Source organism: Salvelinus fontinalis, chromosome 12, assembly GCF_029448725.1.
Source record: "Salvelinus fontinalis isolate EN_2023a chromosome 12, ASM2944872v1, whole genome shotgun sequence".
Classification (NCBI taxonomy): Eukaryota; Metazoa; Chordata; class Actinopteri; order Salmoniformes; family Salmonidae; genus Salvelinus; species Salvelinus fontinalis.
The window spans coordinates 55640074-55660976 of record NC_074676.1 but is presented as its reverse complement, the minus strand read 5'-3'; the positions used below and the strand labels follow the sequence as shown (position 1 = coordinate 55660976).

General features: G+C 42.9%; 1 protein-coding gene across 6 annotated transcripts in view; it reads left to right on the top strand.

Annotated features, from left to right (window-relative positions):
* Positions 1-20903, top strand: part of tp63 (tumor protein p63) — a 125833-nt gene that overhangs the window by 37616 nt on the left and 67314 nt on the right. Inside the window, exon 1 of one of the 6 annotated variants that reach the window (XM_055941134.1) lies at positions 10368-10541. The exons of the other annotated variants lie outside the window; for them this stretch is intronic. Coding sequence (XP_055797109.1) covers positions 10500-10541 — 42 coding nt within the window. The 5' untranslated portion in view covers positions 10368-10499. Of the gene's footprint in view, positions 1-10367; positions 10542-20903 lie in introns of those variants that run through there. 6 annotated transcript variants of the gene reach the window in all.

Below are 20903 nucleotides of genomic sequence, written 5' to 3'. Positions count from 1 at the left end.
TGGAAGAACTTGACTGTCTGGGCACAGAGCCCTGACCTCAACCCCATCGAACACCTTTGGGATGAATTGGAATGCCGACTGCGAGCCAGGCCTAATCGCCCAACATCAATGCCCGACCTCACTAATGCTCTTGTGGCTGAATAGAAGCAAGTCCCTGCAGCAATGTTCCAACATCTAGTGGAAAGACTTCCCAGAAGAGAGGAGGCTGTTATAGCAGCAAAGGGGGGGACCAACTCCATATTAATGCCCATGATTTTAGAATAAGATGATCAACGAGCAGATGTCCACATACTTTTGATAATCTTGTATCTATCTCTCTCCATCTCTCTCTCTGTCTTTGAAAATTGATCTGCGGGCCTTCATTCCTGCATTAGAGCGCGAGAAGGTAAGGGGCACTAAGAAAGCCCCTATTGCCCCCATCTGTGAGAACCTGCCTTCTTCAACCAGATCTTATTTTGGTGGTCTCTGGTACATTCCAAGACCTTGATTCCATTAGAAATACATTAGAAACGAAATTATTGAATAGTTTATCGAGTTTACCTCCCAGAATGGACACATTTGTTACGGTATTGTGTGTAGAAAGATATGACTTTACAATTTAAATAACATATCGCCTATATGTTCAGGACTATTTTTTTGTTTTTAAGTTTAAAAAAAACATGAAACCTTTTTTAACATGTATCCTGTTTTTTCATGAGATTACAGCAAGATATGAATTGCCACAATGTTTTTTTTCTTCTTCAAATTATATAGTTTATTAAAACATAAAAATTAAGTAAATAGTCCACATTATCATGAAAAATAAATGAAAACTTTTGAGAATTTTTGGATGTAGTTACCAGGATGTAGTTACCCGGATGTAGTTACCAGGATGTAGTTACCAGGATGTAGTTACCAGGATGTAGTTACCTGGATGTAGCTACCAGGATGTAGTTACCAGGATGTAGTTACCTGGATGTAGTTACCAGGATGTAGTTACCCGGATGTAGTTACCAGGATGTAGTTACCTGGATGTAGTTACCTGGATGTAGTTACCTGGATGTAGTTACCTGGATGTAGTTACCAGGATGTAGTTACCTGGATGTAGTTACCTGGATGTAGTTACCAGGATGTAGTTACCTGGATGTAGTTACCTGGATGTAGTTACCTGGATGTAGTTACCAGGATGTAGTTACCTGGATGTAGTTACCAGGATGTAGTTACCCTTTCATTCAAGTGCTCGCCTAGCAGTCGGCTGTTTATCAGAGTTTCTGTTCACAGGTGATTGTAGAGTTTGCAAAACAAATACCCACTGGATTGATGAAAATAATCATGCTATCATTCTGCCAGGTCAGGATAGGCTACTTTCTTGTACAGTAGTTCACATTTTAATTGAGAAGGTTTTTGGGAAAGCCTTCCATCTACCAGAAGACTTTTTTCGTTAGCATCCCCGCTAACGGCTACACTGCACATATACAGACAAGGACTTTCTTGTTGCCTCTTCAGAAAATTGCGGAAAATACGAATCACTGATGTATTCTTTTCATGTCTTATGATAAACATGAGCAAATTAATACATTTTCAATACCTTTAGTTGATTCCCTAATAAGGTAAAAAAAAAAAAAAAGTATATTGTTGAATTCCGTTTTAATTCCTGGATTCTGTGAGGGCTCTAATTATCATATGTCACCAACCACCTTGATTCGGGTCCTATGTAGCAAAATTTGAATTTATTTTTATTTTTTACATTGGATAAAAGTAGAGACTCAGAGATAGAAAATTATATATCATACACTACAGTTGAGGAACAATAATTCTTCTTTGAAAGTTGATAAACTTGTAACCCCACTTTTGAGAGAATGTACCGTGAATGTTTTGGTACACCTACTGGAGAGCTCTTCTTTGTTTACACCCATTCAGCGTCGTTCACACCCTCTCTTAAGCCTTAGCCCCACCCATCTCCTTAAAATATTCACGTGTGTGTGTGTGTGTGTGTGTGTGTGTGTGTGTGGACCTGCTAAACAGAGTAAGGTAATTTAGTAAACAACCAAAGATTAAGACTAAAAGTGGTGAAAGTAGTAGTAGTAAAAATATACTTCATCTTGTCCTATATCCTAATCTGACATTGGTACAGGTCATATTGCTCTTCACATTACCGTCTCTGGTAAACGCACATTACATCAAATAAAATCGGTTTTATACAATAGCTGTTTGTGTTCTCTTATCGACTCCCTAACGTATTTTGTAATCATACTCTGCTTCCACCGGGCATTCCGCTGATTTCGAGACTCGGTCATCTTTTTCCGTGACAACAACACTGTTGATTTCCGTTTCTTCCCCATCACTGTCGTCAGAAAACCCTACAATGTTTGGTTCAAATAAAAATGTTTTTTACCTAAATCAGAGATTCCCTCATCGTCTGATTCGTTTTCAGAGTTGTAGAGAGTTAGCGGTGGTACGATCGTCCTCCAGAAAGTCGTCCATCACACACTTTTTCACAATGATCTTTGTCAATAGCGCCTGTTAAATTCAGTTGTGAGCAGGAGTAACACTTTTTTTGCAGTTCTTCATGATGATCTTTCCAAAAATTACAATCTAACTTAGCAGCACATATTATAGACAGAAGTGTGGTACGTGGCAGACCAATCCAAACATCTCTCTCTGCATGTCCAGCCCATCAATTATAATACCCAATCATGGCTACCTGAAAGGTTTTTGACTTTTTCCGTGGCTAAACCAACCGGGCTTAATTTAACATTTTTTTTATTTATTTGTATTTACAGATGGCAACAAGTTTGTTATTAATGAAAGTTTCCAGAAGGCATTTCTTACCAAAAACACTTTTTTGATAACAAAAATGTAAAATTATTAAGTTGAAAGTGGTCACCGTATTGGTCACCGTATTTGGACCAGAATGACGCTGTCCCACTACCTTCCTGTTCCTGCAGTGACGATTCACAATCTTCCTCAAATGTTTTCAGAATTTATCTGCAGATCATTTCCTAAAAGCCTAGTTTATACAAATTTTAGTGAGCCAAATGAAAGGCTCTTGTCATCGATACCATTTGGTAGGCTACACTGACTTACAAGACGACAGTCAGTCTTGTTGGTGTCACTGTCTGGGCTGCCCCGACATACTAGGGATGGAAACCTAGGAAATGGTGGTTGACTAGGATGTTGAACACAGACAGCGTTTTAGATGTTGGTTGACTAGGATGTTGAACACAGTGTTTTAGATGTTGGTTGACTGGGATGTTGAACACAGACAGTGTTTTAGATGTTGGTTGACTAGGATGTTGAACACAGACAGTGTTTAGATGTTGGTTGACTAGGATGTTGAACACAGACAGTGTTTAGATGTTGGTTGACTAGGATGTTGAACACAGACAGTGTTTTAGATGTTGGTTGACTAGGATGTTGAACACAGACAGTGTTTTAGATGTTGGTTGACTAGGATGTTGAACACAGACAGTGTTTTAGATGTTGGTTGACTAGGATGTTGAACACAGACAGTGTTTTAGATGTTGGTTGACTAGGATGTTGAACACAGACAGTGTTTTAGATGTTGGTTGACTAGGATGTTGAACACAGACAGCGTTTAGATGTTGGTTGACTAGGATGTTGAACACAGACAGTGTTTTAGATGTTGGTTGACTAGGATGTTGAACACAGACAGTGTTTTAGATGTTGGTTGACTAGGATGTTGAACACAGACAGTGTTTAGATGTTGGTTGACTAGGATGTTGAACACAGACAGCGTTTTAGATGTTGGTTGACTAGGATGTTGAACACAGACAGTGTTTTAGATGTTGGTTGACTAGGATGTTGAACACAGACAGCGTTTAGATGTTGGTTGACTAGGATGTTGAACACAGACAGTGTTTTAGATGTTGGTTGACTAGGATGTTGAACACAGACAGTGTTCAGATGTTGGTTGACTAGGATGTTGAACACAGACAGCGTAAGACTTTGCCGTAATCTTGAATGCAAATCATAAGAAAGAACAACAGTACATTGACTTTAGCAGCTATGTTTACCATATATTCAGGTGGCCCATAACTGTTAAATTGATGAATTTCCAGTAATAAATGAATTTCCTGTATCAAGTAACGCAGTCCGCCCACTGCTAAAATGAGTAAGAAAACCGATTCTATGTAGTTGACTGAGCGTGACACCGACCCAATGCTAATAGCAGGTGACTGGGTAGAGGTGTGTGCGGTGTGTAAAAGGATAGTCTCTCTCCACCGCCTGTTGTCTGTCCTGTCTGGTCTGTGTGGGAGGAAGCTCTCTCCCCTCTGCACCGTGCAGCACTCTGACATCCTAACACATGATACTGAACTAATCTAGCAGACTTAAAGGAAAAAAGGGCTACTTAAAGGGACAAAACGAAGTAAGAGCCTCTTTTTTTGTCTTGAGTCTCACAAGGAGAGGAGTGTTATGACTGATTTTATTTTGGGAGATGTAGAGTAGGGCCCTTCTTTTTCATAAGTACTCTGTAGCCTATAGCTAACTCATTTAGCCTGTGGCTAACTCTCTGTTGTAAACAAGCTGCTGTTTAGGTGTTGGATTTCATGCCTCGTTTACCTACTACAGTTTACAAGTAACTCGAGTCTGAATCACTGATCACCATCCTGTTGCCAAATAGTCAAGTGGTACACTTTAAAAAATAATATATATATATATATATATATATATATATATATTGTTTTTGATCAATTCTAATTTCTAAACGTTAATCCAATAACATATTTTGTCCTGCTGATAATAGTGTATTATAAAACATCCCCTTGAAAGCCGGTCCTCCTTTCAGGGATTCAACCACCTTTCACTGTGGCTCTGTGCTGTAATTTGTGAGGGTCAGGTTTAGGGCTCTACTCCCTTTTGTGTTGCTGTGTCACCTGAGGCAACACTTTAACCGTGTCACCTTATCCTTTCATTGACTAGGAGGGCTAATGTTAAAAGTCAATAGTTAGACTCGTGCCCATTCTTCACGTTTTAGGGCTGGTTACAGAGATGATGTGTATATTGGTTAACCAGACTCACCTCGGCGCGTGTGTGACTTGTAAAGTTACCTTTTGGCTTTTAAAAGGCCCTCTCTTTCATTTTTGAACAAAACAACAGACCACAACATGGTTTGCTATGAGGGGTGTGGCTGGAGAAATGGAACCACTTTCAAATTCGTACGATGCAAGGACTGACTGTCAGGCGCTTTGCAGGACGGGTGCCGTTACAGTTGATGGGAGCAGAGTGATATTTCACTCAGTCAACATGAGTATCACTGCACTATAGACTAATCGTGTTTGTTTGGGAACTTTTCACTGATTGCCATTTGTTATTTTGTATTTTATTTTGTGTCGTTTCTCTTTGGTTATTTGAGCTGTTCTTGCCATAATATGGACTTGGTCTTTTAACAAATAGGGCTATCTTCTGTATATCACCCCTACCTTGTCACAACACAACTGATTTGGCAAATAGTAAAAATAAAGAAAAACCCTGGAATGAGTTGGTGTGTCCAAACTTGTGTGTGTAAACTCAGCAAAAAAAGAAACGTCCCTTTTTCAGGACCCTGTCTTTCAAAGATAATTCGTAAAAATTCAAATAACTTCACAGATATTCATTGTAAAGGGTTTAAACACTGTTTCCCATGCTTGTTCAATGAACCTTAAACAATGAATGAACATGCACCTGTGGAACGGTCGTTAAGACACTAACAGCTTACAGACGGTAGGCAATTAAGGTCACAGTTATAAAAACTGAGGACACTAAAGAGGCCTTTCTACTGACTCTGAAAAACACCAAAAGAAAGATGCCCAGGGTCCCTGCTCATCTGCGTGAACGTGCCTTAGGCATGCTGCAAGGAGGCATGAGGACTGCAGATGTGGCCAGGACAATAAATGTCGCCTAAGACAGCGCTACAGGGAGACAGGACGGACAGCTGATCGTCCTCGCAGTGGCAGACCACGTGTAACAACACTTGCACATGATTGGTACATCCAAACATCACACCTGCGGGACAGGTACAGGATGGCAACAACAACTGCCCGAGTTACACCAGGAACGCACAATCCCTCCATCAGCGCTCAGACTGTCCGCAATAGGCTGAAAGAGGCTGGACTGAGGGCTTGTAGGCCTGTTGTAAGGCAGGTCCTCACCAGACATCACCGGTAACAATGTCTCCTATGGGCACAAACCCACCTTCGCTGGACCAGACAGGACTGGCAAAAAGTGCTCTTCACTGACGAGTTGCAGTTTTGTCTCACCAGGGGTGATGATCGGATTCGCGTTTATCGTCAAAGGAATGAGCGTTACACCGAGGTTTTCAGAACCACAACCATAGAGTTCCCTAACCTCTCTTCAACGTTTTGCCAATGTTGTCTTAACATAATTCAAGTTGGTTCAACTAATTACCAGCTTCAAAAGAGGTCAGGGCTTGAATGAGATGAGGTCACCGTACTGCGGCAGGGAGACGAAGGCCGTAACATCAGAATGGGGTCCATTTTGGTTTAACGTGTCCCTCTGCTCTACAGCCAGTGCTGACTGACTTGTAAGTCTGCAGCCCAAGGAGCCTGGGCTGGAACGCAAGATTCTTGGGTATTGGCCAGCTGGGCTATATCTACTAGACATTCTATTGGCTTGGCTCGGTTCTAATATTTGTGCCATGGGATATCGTAAAAGTCTACATTTCACTCACCAGCGGACTAGTTTGTCATAGCCTATCACTTCTCAGACTGGGTTATCTTAATTTCCATCCCTGACTGGGTGTATAGTGGTCAGGGAGTCCTGGTAGGTCTGTGGCCCCCTGGACATGGGGTCTGGACTGGCTGGGTGTCGCTACTGATTGTAGACAATCAGCGATAGATGACTCAAGGGCACAGAGTAGTAAGGGTTCTGCTCTGTTTAGTGACAGCTTTGAAAGAGTTTAACTTGGGGCCAGAGGGCAAGAGTTTCCCCTTGTCCTGCAGGAATAGAATTTACCCCACCTCCACCCCACTTACCCTGCACTGTCATCAACCACCTTTCCTATAATACCTCCAGCCACTCAGGTTGCAGTGCTGTCTGCAATGTAGCCTAGCGCTTGCTAATGTTAACATGTAGCTAACTACAGATCTGATTACATACGAGCGTAATGGTACAATTTTTGTTTTTTTTGCCTCTGTCAAAAGCTATGAAAGGTACTAATCATTTTTTTAAAATATTATATTTTATTTAACTAGGCAAGTCAGTTAAGAACAAATTCTTATTTACAATGACGGCCTACCAAAAGGCCTCCTGCGGGGACGGGCCCTGGGATAAAAAAAAAGTACTTAAATTAAAATATAGGACAAAACACACAACACTACATAGAGAGGGACCTAAGACAACACTACATAGAGACCTAAGACAACACTACATAGAGACCTAAGACAACACTACATAGAGAGGGACCTAAGACAACACTACATAGAGACCTAAGACAACACTACATAGAGACCTAAGACAACACTACATAGAGACCTAAGACAACACTACATAGAGACCTAAGACAACACTACATAGAGAGGGACCTAAGACAACACTACATAGAGAGGGACCTAAGACAACACTACATAGAGGGACCTAAGACAACACTACATAGAGAGGGACCTAAGACAACACTACATAGAGAGGGACCTAAGACAACACTACATAGAGAGGGACCTAAGACAACACTACATAGAGAGGGACCTAAGACAACACTACATAGAGAGGGACCTAAGACAACACTACATAGAGACCTAAGACAACACTACATAGAGACCTAAGACAACACTACATAGAGAGGGACCTAAGACAGCACTACATAGAGAGGGACCTAAGACAACACGACATAGAGAGTGACCTAAGACAACAACATAGCATGGTAGTAACACCACACAACAACATGGTAGCAGCATAAAACATGGTACAAACATTATTGGGCACAGGCAACAGCACAAAGTCAAGAAGGTAGAGACAACAATACATCATTCTAGATTAAATATTTTCAGGATCTAGAAATTCTAAATTCAAATAAATTGCAATGTCTCTTTGTCAAAAAACATTTTACTTTTTCATTTCAAATGCAGTTTAATCTATTTTATATTGAATAAATGCCATGCTTTGCCAGACCTCCTCCTTCGGTACCCCCCCTGGGTCTGGATTCAGACCTCCTCCTTCGGTACCCCCCCTGGGTCTGGATTCAGACCTCCTCCTTCGGTACCCCCCCCTCGGTCTGGATTCCGTCCTCCTCCTTCGGTACCCCCCCCTGGGTCTGGATTCAGACCTCCTCCTTCGGTACCCCCCCTGGGTCTGGATTCAGACCTCCTCCTTCGGTACCCCCCCTCGGTCTGGATTCCGTCCTCCTCCTTCGGTACCCCCCCCTGGGTCTGGATTCAGACCTCCTCCTTCGGTGCCCCCCCCGGGTCTGGATTCAGTCCTCCTCCTTCGGTGCCCCCCCCGGGTCTGGATTCAGACCTCCTCCTTCGGTACCCCCCCTGGGTCTGGATTCAGACCTCCTCCTTCGGTACCCCCCCTGGGTCTGGATTCAGACCTCCTCCTTCGGTGCCCCCCCCGGGTCTGGATTCAGACCTCCTCCTTCGGTGCCCCCCCCGGGTCTGGATTCAGTCCTCCTTCAGTACCTCCCCGGCTGCTGTGTTGATGCCCCCGGCTGCTGTGTTGATGCCCCCGGCTGCTGGGTTGATGCCCCCGGCTGCTGTGTTGATGCCCCCGGCTGCTGGGTTGATGCCCCCGGCTGCTGGGTTGATGCCCCCGGCTGCTGGGTTGATGCCCCCGGCTGCTGGGTTTTGTTTGGGTTGATTCTCATGCTAACTAACACTGTACTTTTCCCAGCCACACTAAAGCATCCAGAGACCCTGACTTTGTAGCCGTCTAGTGCGAGAGTACTTTGATTAACTCTGAAATTATAATCTCTGGAATATTCTCATAGTAATTGTCCTGTGTAAATAGTCTTGGTTTTGCCCTGTGAAAATAGTAATTTTTGCCCTGTGGAAATAGTCTGTTTTTCCTTTAAACGATTACAACTGCTCAAATATCTTTACTTTAAATGTAGTGGTATCTCTTCATGGGGGTCATGTAATAAGAGAGACAGTAATGTAGTGGATAATGTTATAATATAGCATTTCTGTGTATTTAGCCTATTCAATGTGCTGTTAATTTCTTGGTTTTATATTATTGGTTGTTGTTTAGCCTCTACAGGCTACACTTCCAGCCAATACATCAGACGTGTTGTTTAGCCTCTACAGGCTACACTTCCAGCCAATACATCAGATGTGTTGTTTAGCCTCTACAGGCTACACTTCCAGCCAATACATCAGACGTGTTGTTTAGCCTCTACAGGCTACACTTCCAGCCAATATATCAGATGTGTTGTTTAGCCACTACAGGCTACCCTTCCAGCCAATACATCAGACGTGTTGTTTAGCCACTACAGGCTACACTTCCAGCCAATAAATCAGACGTGTTGTTTAGCCTCTACAGGCTACACTTCCAGCCAATAAATCAGACGTGTTGTTTAGCCTCTACAGGCTACACTTCCAGCCAATAAATCAGACGTGTTGTTTAGCCACTACAGGCTACACTTCCAGCCAATACATCAGACGTGTTGTTTAGCCACTACAGGCTACACTTCCAGCCAATACATCAGACGTGTTGTTTAGCCACTACAGGCTACACTTCCAGCCAATACATCAGACGTGTTGTTTAGCCACTACAGGCTACACTTCCAGCCAATACATCAGACGTGTTGTTTAGCCTCTACAAGCTACACTTCCAGCCAATACATCAGACGTGTTGTTTAGCCACTACAGGCTACACTTCCAGCCAATACATCAGACGTGTTGTTTAGCCACTACAGGCTACACTTCCAGCCAATACATCAGACGTGTTGTTTAGCCACTACAGGCTACACTTCCAGCCAATAAATCAGACGTGTTGTTTAGCCACTACAGGCTACACTTCCAGGTGACCGACAGCAGGTCAGTTCAGCATTCAGAGCCTTTAAGGACATTAGAACGTAATAATTCCATGTGGATATTCAAAGCTATATGTGTTGACACATTGTCCTGTAGAACAGAGCAGCGAGTTGTCAGAAAGCAGGTGGGATTAACTCTACTGGTTGTATTGATTGTTGACGATTTATAAGAAGGGAATTTACTGAGTGAACTGTATACGTTTGACACTGTGTATCGCTGCAGAGCGTCTTTAGGGAGAGACACAAGGAGAACCAGAGAGCTTCTCCGGGAGATGGGTGTGGACTTACCACCCCAGGTATTGGACAGGTACCTCCTCAGACCCCTCCTCCTCCCTACCCCCCCCCCACCCCCTGGTATATATCTCCCTCCCATAGATTCCTATAGAGACTCTCTGCTTGTCCTGTCCTGTTGTCATCCATAGTCCTCGTAGCCACTCGTTCATTCAGACTGAGAACAGGGACCAGAAGGTGTAGATTCATCCTGGAGTCAGTGGAGCACACAGCAGCAGCACTGCTTAACCTCAGCGCCAACATGTTGTATCTGGAGACGGGGACGCCCACGTCGTACAGCGAGGTAAGGCCCAGGGAGGAGGCTCCTACTGGGGCATCAGGGACCTCTAACGTCCCCTTGGCTCCATGGAGGTTTGATGGTAGTGGGACATATGGAATATTTGATGTCAGGCCTCAAACTGAAATACCTAATAGGATTGTTACTGATGCTTTTATATTTTATATTTCACCCTGAAATTCACCCTGATTCACCATGAAATCAGTTTGATATGTTTTGGGCTCTGAGTTTATTGGCGGATTAGGGCTTAGTGGCGGTATAGAGCTTTCATTTAACAAAGAAATATGTTTTAGTAGTTAAAAACAATAAGTGGTCATTTTAAATCTGTCTGTGGCACTCGCAAACAAACAGAGAAAGATGTTTTGGCGGCAGATTCCTCTTTGTTTGCGTTTTGATTTAGTGGCGTTGTGTGTGTGTGTGTGTGTGTGCAGGGGAATGTAAACACCTGGAGTTTTTGTTGAATAGAGGAAAAGGTGCTATATGAAATGGCTGCTCTGCTCCGCTACCCTGTCCTGTTGAGATCTAGTTCCATTAGTTCTAATTATAATAGTTCTAGTTCCATTAGTTCTAATTATAATAGTTCTAGTTCCATTAGTTCTAATTATAATAGTTCTAGTTCCATTAGTTCTAATTATAATAGTTCTAGTTCCATTAGTTCTAATTATAATAGTTCTAGTTCCATTAGTTCTAATTATAATAGTTCTAGTTCCAATAGTTCTAATTATAATAGTTCTAGTTCCATTAGTTCTAATTATAATAGTTCTAGGTCCAATGGTTCTAGGTCCATTAGTTCTAATTATAATAGTTATATTTCCAATAGTTCTAATTCCAATAGTTCTAATTATAGTTCTAGGTCCAATGGTTCTAGGTCCAATAGTTATATTTCCATTAGTTCTAATTCCAATAGTTGTAATTATGATAGTTCTAGTTATAATAGTTCTAGTTATAATAGTTCTAGTTTCAATAGTTCTAGTTATAATAGTTCTAGTTATAATAGTTCTAGTTACAATAGTTCTAGTTATAATAGTTCTAGTTATAATAGTTCTAGTTTCAATAGTTCTAGTTATAATAGTTCTAGTTATAATAGTTCTAGTTATAATAGTTCTAGTTATAATAGTTCTAGTTATAATAGTTCTAGTTATAATAGTTCTAGTTTCAATAGTTCTAGTTTCAATAGTTCTAGTTTCAATAGTTCTAGTTATAATAGTTCTAGTTATAATAGTTCTAGTTATAATAGTTCTAGTTTCAATAGTTCTAGTTATAATAGTTCTAGTTATAATAGTTCTAGTTATAATAGTTCTAGTTATAATAGTTCTAGTTATAATAGTTCTAGTTATAATAGTTCTAGTTATAATAGTTCTAGTTATAATAGTTCTAGTTATAATAGTTCTAATTATAATAGTTCTAGTTATAATAGTTCTAGTTATAATAGTTCTAGTTATAATAGTTCTAGTTATAATAGTTCTAGTTATAATAGTTCTAGTTATAATAGTTCTAGTTCCAATAGTTCCAAGTATAATAGTTCTAATTATAATAGTTCTAATTATAATAGTTCTAGTTATAATAGTTCTAGTTATAATAATTCTAGTTCCAATAGTTCCAAGTATAATAGTTCTAATTATAATAGTTCTAATTATAATAGTTCTAATTATAATAGTTCTTGTTCTAATAGTTCTAATTATAATAGTTCTTGTTCCAATAGTTCTAGTTACATCAGTGTTTTCACCTTCATCTGGCGAGACTGTGAATGTTCAGTAAATATGCCATGGATAGTATTGCTTTTCTGCGATTGTAGACTGATGTTGATTACCTGCTGAATTATAAAAACACAGAACTGAATCAGATATCATGTCTGATTTATCTTCCCAAATGATCCTGTAACTTTGTGTGAATTGGTATTGTGTACAGGCCTAGTTCTGGCTTTGATAAAGATTATTCCTGTGATTCCATTGTGGTTGATGGGTGGATCTGGAGACATGAGCTGTGATTTGATGAGCCTTGCGGAGCAAGTGCTATTTTCACGTTGTTTAGGAACAGGAGAATGTACATTTTATATGGAAACAATATAGCCTGAAATAATGTGCCATAGTTCAGGTGGTTGAATGAAATCAGGTACAGAATGTCAAATGTTTGTGATCATTATGAAGCTAAGATTGATACATTCTAAACTTATTTGGGGCTATCCAAAATGGAGCCGCTATAATTGACTGGAAACAGAAATGTGGGGTTTTAAAGCTGTTTTTTTGGGGCGGTTTGAATTACAGGTGTGACATAGGGAGTGAAATAAGGGTCTCTTCTAAAATGACCATCTGGAAATGCGTCAAAGATGATTGTTTTCGAGACAGAAGTGACACAGTAGAAAGTTGTGTGACTGTTGACAACAACAGATGGCGACAACTAGTATATTTAGTAAGGCTTTTTGTTTTTTTATGATCCTGTTCTATTTGTAGATCATTTGTGTCAAATATCACTTTATTTTGAACAAGTAACATTATTTCTGTAGTGGCAGGGATTTATATTTCTGGAATTCATAGTTTCTCATATTTTTATGCAAATTGTCATCTTGATATTTTTGTAATATGCTTTTTTTTGGGGTGGGGGGTGGGGGGGGGGCAGCTTAACACTTCGGAAACTGTGTTAATGTCACTAAACATAGAAAGAATCCTATTGTATTTGTTCCATTAGGGTTATCTGTTAAGACTACAGTCTCCTGGTGTCAACCTGCTACTCCTCCACCCCTTCTAGGATGGCCGTTAAGAGCTAAACATCTCCTGTCTGGCTGTTTTCCTAAAACCCACCGTTCTTAGCGCTCAGGTGGGGAGTCTGTCTACCTATTAACTTCACGGCTCAACTCTGCTGGTATAGGACTGGTGTCAACACACACACAGTTACTCCTGAGTGGATGGCCGTAGATAAAGGATTTACCTGAGACCTCTGAACCCCCTTTCCTGTGGGTTTTAACCTGGGGACAGGTAACCCAACAGTCCTCAGGTTTGGTTTGTAATGCTCTCACAGTCACAGATTTATTCTGAAAAGATATTTGGATTGGGGGAAAACATCGATTTTTTTTGTTTTTTGTAAAGAGATTGAAATATACGTTTTTTTATTTAATTTAATGGTTTAAGAATGAACCATCATGCATATTCTGTTTTTAAACAGGTGATAAGTGAGGGACTTTTCTTTTGAAGTCATAAATAAAATAAAAACTAGTTTGACTCAAACTTGCCATCTCCGTAAGGATCACTGATGGTTTCTCAGATTTATAGGGGGCAGATTGCAGGTGTGGCAGGTCAACTCTTTTAAGTTTACTGAGCGGGTTTCTCTCTGTCCACCTATATCCCTTCTGGCTGTGTCCCAAAGGCCCCCTGTTACCTCCATAGTGCACTAAATCTGCCATTTAGGACGCAGTCTCTGGGTAAAGTATCAGGTTCCTCCCTCTTATCTTTCCAGGGAGCCTCCAGGCTCATCAGAATGGGGAGGGCCAGGCGCTGCTGTTTTAGTCCCCCGCTCGTAATTGCTCTAATGGTGTGTTGTTGTAGATACAATCACCTGCTCTGCCCACCCCAGCAGGTATACAGTTCTGCTTGAACCCTACAGGTCTGGTCATTATTTTTGCTATAAAATATAAAAATAAAAATCCTTAACTAAACCCCAATTTGTAATAAAGACATTCCAAGTAAATGACAGAAAAATAAATATATATTTGTATTGTTTATTGAACAAAAGTGGTTTATTTAACAGAAACTCAGATTTGATGTGTGCAAAAATGTGAACTCCTTTAGTCAATAGCTTGTGGCACCTCCATTAGCAGCGATAACTTTGAGTAAACGTCTCCTATAGCCAGTAATCAGTCTCTGACATCTGTTTCTGACCACTCCTCCTTACAGAACTTAGCCAATGGAGTGAGGTTTGAGGGGTGTCTGGCATGAACTTCCCGCTTCAAGTCCTGCCACAGCGTCTCGATTGGATTTAGGTCAGGACTTTGACCAATCCAAAACACAAATCTTCTTCTTCCTGAGCCGTTCTTTGGTAGATTTGATTGAATGCTTTGGGCCGTTTTCTTGTTGAACGACCCATTTTCGACCCAGCTTTAGCTCCTTGACTGACGGCTTGACGTTCTGTTCCAGAATCTCCTGGTATACCTCAGAATTTATGGTTCCCTTAATGATGTGGAGTCGTCCAGGTCCAGAGAGGAGAAGCAGCCCCAGATCTTGACATTCCCACCACCATGCTGGATTGTTGGGATAAGATTATTTTGGTGTTAGGCAGTGTTGGGTTTTCGTCAAACATAGCGGTGTTGATTGACCAAAAAGGTACATTTTTAGCCTCATCGGTCCATAGAATGGACTTCCAGAAACCTTTTTAGGTTTGTTCAGATGGTCTCCGACAAAGTTAAGACGGGTAGTTTTTTTTTGTTTTTTTGACAGCAGAGACTTCTTCCTAGCAACTCTCCCATGAATGGTATTTTGGATTCAGTGTTCTTCTTATTGTTGAAGCATGCAGAGTTACCCAAGATGCAGCAAGGGAGTTCTGCAAATCTCGAGCTGTTTGGGTTGGCTTTTACCTGGATGTGTTATTGTTCTTGTGGCTCTTGGGGATATTTCGGAAGAGCGTCCACTTCCAGGCCGAGTTGCTGTCCATGTTAAAGGCTCTCCATTTGTAAATGCTTTATCCTCACATTGGACTGATGGAGCTCAAAACCTTTTTGAAATGATTTTCTAGCCTTCCCCAAACTGATGTGCTCTCACTACTCTCGTCCTGATGTCCTCTGAGATCTCCTTTCCTCTCGGTTATGGTGTGCTTTCCGTTCACCTGGATGGGTAAACACCAAACCGATCCAGGTTTCTTATCTCTCTTATTAAATCCTACCCAAACTCTTTCCTTAACCATCTCTCCGTTTGATTGGTTCATTTGGTACCCAGTTATTGACCCACCTGATTCTACTTACTTACTTGATTTAACCAATGCAACTTGGGGTTCACTTATTTCTGCACTAATTTCCTTTTTAATGTTGTTTTTCCCGCTACACGCATGATTTCATCTACACCAACGTTTGGTATTGGTACATATAAGCCTTTTATGTCAGATCCAAAAGACTGGTTCTGATTTAAATGAAGTTTTCATGGTAAAAAAATCTGTAATTGCACAAGGGGTTCACATTTTTCACACTTTCAAGCAGCACTGTATAGGAGGTGTAGATAAGTCCCCCCCCCCCCCCAGGCCTCCAGTCCTCCACCCTGCTTGAGCTGTTAATGCCCCCACCCTAGACACCACTCACCCACATCCTTCAGACTGACCCAGGGACCACCTCCACCCATCAGACTGACCCAGGGACCACCTCCACCCATCAGACTGACCCAGGGACCACCTCCACCCATCAGACTGACCCAGGGACCACCTCCGATCCATCAGACTGACCCAGGGACCACCTCCGATCCATTAGACTGACCCAGGGACCACCTCCGATCCATCAGACTGACCCAGGGACCACCTCCACCCATCAGACTGACCCAGGGACCACCTCCGATCCATCAGACTGACCCAGGGACCACCTCCGATCCATCAGACTGACCCAGGGACCACCTCCACCCATCAGACTGACCCAGGGACCACCTCCACCCATCAGACTGACCCAGGGACCACCTCCACCCATCAGACTGACCCAGGGACCACCTCCACCCATCAGACTGACCCAGGGACCACCTCCACCCATCAGACTGACCCAGGGACCACCTCCACCCATCAGACTGACCCAGGGACCACCTCCACCCATCAGACTGACCCAGGGACCACCTCCACCCATCAGACTGACCCAGGGACCACCTCCACCCATCAGACTGACCCAGGGACCACCTCCGATCCATCAGACTGACCCAGGGACCACCTCCACCCATCAGACTGACCCAGGGACCACCTCCACCCACCAGACTGAGCCAGGGACCACAGTGCAGGTCAGAGAAGAGGCTGGAATGTATTCTCCCCTCAGGCCAGGTCTAAGGGCCAGGTCTAAGGGCCAGGTCCTCCTCTATTCCTCCCTTGGGCAACTGTCTCCTCTGGTTCCTGTCCTTTATTGGCAGTTTTAAAGTTCTGAGGTGATCAATTGCCTCATGCTGCTTTGTATAGTAATAGCTATTAGCTTTTGCAAGGAGTAGGGGTCAGATAATTTTTTAAATTTATTTCACCTTTATTTACTATTTATTTACCTTTATTACTGACCTCCCCTGTCTCTGTACTGTGTCCTGTTGAAGATTTAGTAACAATAGAATAAGCAGCATCACTTTCACCAGAGAGGAAACGTTACCAGTAAAAGTCAGCCTGATTTTTGGTGTCAAATATTGAATTGGACTACAGTATCTCAGATGAATCTGATTTTCGTTCCAACCCTTACCCTAAATAGCCCATATAGCCATATAACCATATAAATGCATATGTTTCCAAAGCCATGACAACTGATTCATGGAGAGAGTGGTACTAAATATAAGACTATTTTTAAACTGTCAAATCAAAAGAATTTCAAATGCTCATACAGATGTAAGATCTTAATTTGACCCAGATTCTCACAGCAGGAAAATAATCCTGCAGCAACAGAACATGTGAATTATTGTGAGGATTATAATTCATGGACATTTTTTTTTTATAGGGGTTGATACATTTTTAGTCAGGGTAAATCAAATCTGACATTTATTTTTTAAAAGTGAGCATTTCCTGCATCGACAGGGTGGCCAAGCGAAGATCCTACATAGGGTGTCTAGTATGTGCCAAACCAAATAGTCATGATGATACAACATTCACTATGAATACCAGCAGTAATGATGCTGACCAATTGAGTGAGAGCTACTGCTGTTTTTGCATTTGAGGAATCCCTGATATGCGTGTCTCTGCATAATCACATCATTTGGAATCCTCCCGTGGAATCGACAGGCTATCACTCTGAAGGTCAATAGTCTAGGGTAGCAAGCACTCTGGCCTAGTCCACTACTTTTAACCAGGGCACGATGGGCTCTCAGACAGCCCTATTGGGCCTGGTCAAAACGAGTGCACTACATAGGGAATAGGGTACCATTTTGGACTTTTATCTAGTTTTCCCCCCCCGGGTTTAGAGTCTGAAATGCCGACTCCAGAATCTGCCTGCCTGCCTTTTAGACAAAGAAATACTCCGAGACGTGGAACAGAACAGACTGCCTTTCATTGGAGGAGCAACCTTTCACCAGCTTTATTAAAAGCTGTTGATGACATCAAGGCCTTTTTTGATTTAGTGTGGGTGTGTTCCCAATTAACACTCTATTTCCTATGTAGGGTGCCATATAGTGCACTGGATGGTCAAAAGGAGTTGACTATAAAGGGAATAAGGGTACATTGTGTTTCTGCCTGACCTCCGCCCCAGGGGGCTGGGCCTCAGAGGGCTAGGACGAGCAAGGCTGTAAACAGGGGTCTGGGCCTCAGAGGGCTAGGAGGAGCAAGCCTGTAAACAGGGGCCCCAGGGGCTGGGCCTCAGAGGGCTAGGAGGAGCAAGGCTGTAAACAGGGGCCCAGGGGCTGGGCCTCAGAGGGCTAGGAGGGGCAAGGCTGTAAACAGGGGCCCAGGGGCTGGGCCTCAGAGGGCTAGGAGGGGCAAGGCTGTAAACAGGGGCCCAGGGGCTGGGCCTCAGAGGGCTAGGAGGGGCAAGGCTGTAAACAGGGGCCCAGGGGCTGGGCCTCAGAGGGCTAGAGGCTGTAAACAGAAGGTTAATTTAAGAGCCTGGTATGAAGGAGACATCAAATTCAGCAGCCATCTCAGTATAAAGCGGCTTCATTATTCTCTAATTGCCCCTTTGTGAGGTATTGTGAAGGCGTGTGTATCGCTGTGAAGGCGTGTGTATCACTGTGAAGGCGTGTGTAATCGCTGTGAAGGCGTGTGTAATCGCTGTGAAGGCGTGTGTAATCGCTGTGAAGGCGTGTGTAATCGCTGTGAAGGCGTGTGTAATCGCTGTGAAGGAGTGTGTAATCGCTGTGAAGGCGTGTGTAATCGCTGTGAAGGCGTGTGTAATCGCTGTGAAGGCGTGTGTAATCGCTGTGAAGGCGTGTGTATCGCTGTGAAGGCGTGTGTATCGCTGTGAAGGCGTGTGTATCGCTGTGAAGGTGTGAGAGAACCACCTACTTGTATGTTGGCTGGAGGGTATGCTTTCTCCAGTACGGAGATATCTTCCCGTGTGTGTGTGTGTTCCCTTCACAATACACTTGTCTCCTGACACCTGCCCGGTCTAACCCGGGACATTGTTCCTCTAGACAGGCTCTTCAGAGACCCAGTGTCAGTGTTTCCAGGGGGTTGAGCAGACTGGTGACACACAGACCCAAATCCTAAAGCATCTCCCCTGAGGCTGTTTTTGTCTTAGGTTGAGGTTGGCTGGGTTGACTTCCCTCAGGTGCTGTTTCTGTGTGTGTGTGTGTGTGTGTGTGTGTGTGTGTGTGTGTGTGTGTGTGTGTGTGTGTGTGTGTGTGTGTGTGTGTGTGTGTGTGTTTGTCACCTGGCACACAGCAAGCAGCACCTGGTGATGTGAGTGGGAGGGTGTGAGCTGGACAGCTGTGTGGGACGGGGACCATGCAGCCTGAAATAAACGAGGGGCCTTTGACTGCCTGTCTGTCCTGCAGAGATTAATGGGTGTCTAAAGAGACACCTCGGACTGGAATGTGCAGTTTATAAATGGAGTGGATGGAGGAGCAGAGTGGATAGAGCTGGAGGGAGGGAGGGAGGGAGGGAGGGAGAGGGAGAGGGAGAGGGAGAGGGAGAGGGAGAGAGGGAGAGAGGGAGACGTGGAGCAGAGTGGATAGAGCTGGAAGGAGGGAGACGTGGAGCAGAGTGGATAGAGCTGGAAGGAGGGAGACATGGAGCAGAGCAGGGAGGAAAGGAAGGAGCTGGCTGAGGTCCAGGGAACAAGCATTCTCCCTCCTCTCAACAGGTGGCCATTTTGATTGTCAAGCTACTCCTGCTGTGTGAACCTTGTCCCCTCAGTCTCTAGATGTTGGCTCTCTTATACGGTAGTAGCTACAGTTAACTGCTTACTTGTACTGGCAGATAGTGTCTGTGTATGGAAAGTCTATAAATCTAAATTTAACAACCATAATAATAGCCTTCAAATAGTGGTAAGTAAACAGATCTGAGTCTGATCAACAAGCGGACTGTAGAATAGGTTGGGAAATCTCAGCTCAGCTGGCTGGGAAGCTGTTTCTCCAGTACTGTGACAGTGATATCATTGTTCAACTAAATTACTGGGAAGGAGCCATTGATCTGAAGAGGCTGATCAAATCAGATGTTGTCACACGTGCCAAATACAACAGGTGTAGGTGAACCTTACCGTGAAATGCTTACTTAACCAACAATGCAGTTCAAGAAATAATTTAAAGAAAATATTTCCTAAATAAACTAAAAGTAAGAAAATATAATAAAATGTAACACTTGTAAAATAACAATAACGAGGCTTTTATACCGGGGGTACCAAGTCAATGTGCGGGGGTACAGGTTAGTCGGTTGTCATGGAGGGGGTGCTCTACCAGAATGAAAACGGAGCTCAACGACTGATGCTTATTCATCAGGAACTCTGTTACTGTCTGTTTACTGGCGACTGATGCTTCTTCATCAGGAACTCTGTTACTGTCTGTTTACTGGCGACTGATGCTTCTTCATCAGGAACTCTGTTACTGTCTGTTTACTGGCGACTGATGCTTCTTCATCAGGAACTCTGTTACTGTCTGTTTACTGGCGACTGATGCTTCTTCATCAGGAACTCTGTTACTGTCTGTTTACTGGCGACTGATGCTTATTCATCAGGAACTCTGTTACTGTCTGTTTACTGGCGACTGATGCTTATTCATCAGGAACTCTGTTACTGTCTGTTTACTGGCGACTGATGCTTATTCATCAGGAACTCTGTTACTGTCTGTTTACTGGCGACTGATGCTTCTTCATCAGGAACTCTGTTACTGTCTGTTTACTGGCGACTGATGCTTCTTCATCAGGAACTCTGTTACTGTCTGTTTACTGGCGACTGATGCTTCTTCATCAGGAACTCTGTTACTGTCTGTTTACTGGCGACTGATGCTTCTTCATCAGGAACTCTGTTACTGTCTGTTTACTGGCGACTGATGCTTCTTCATCAGGAACTCTGTTACTGTCTGTTTACTGGCGACTGATGCTTATTCATCAGGAACTCTGTTACTGTCTGTTTACTGGCGACTGATGCTTATTCATCAGGAACTCTGTTACTGTCTGTTTACTGGCGACTGATGCTTCTTCATCAGGAACTCTGTTACTGTCTGTTTACTGGCGACTGATGCTTCTTCATCAGGAACTCTGTTACTGTCTGTTTACTGGCGACTGATGCTTCTTCATCAG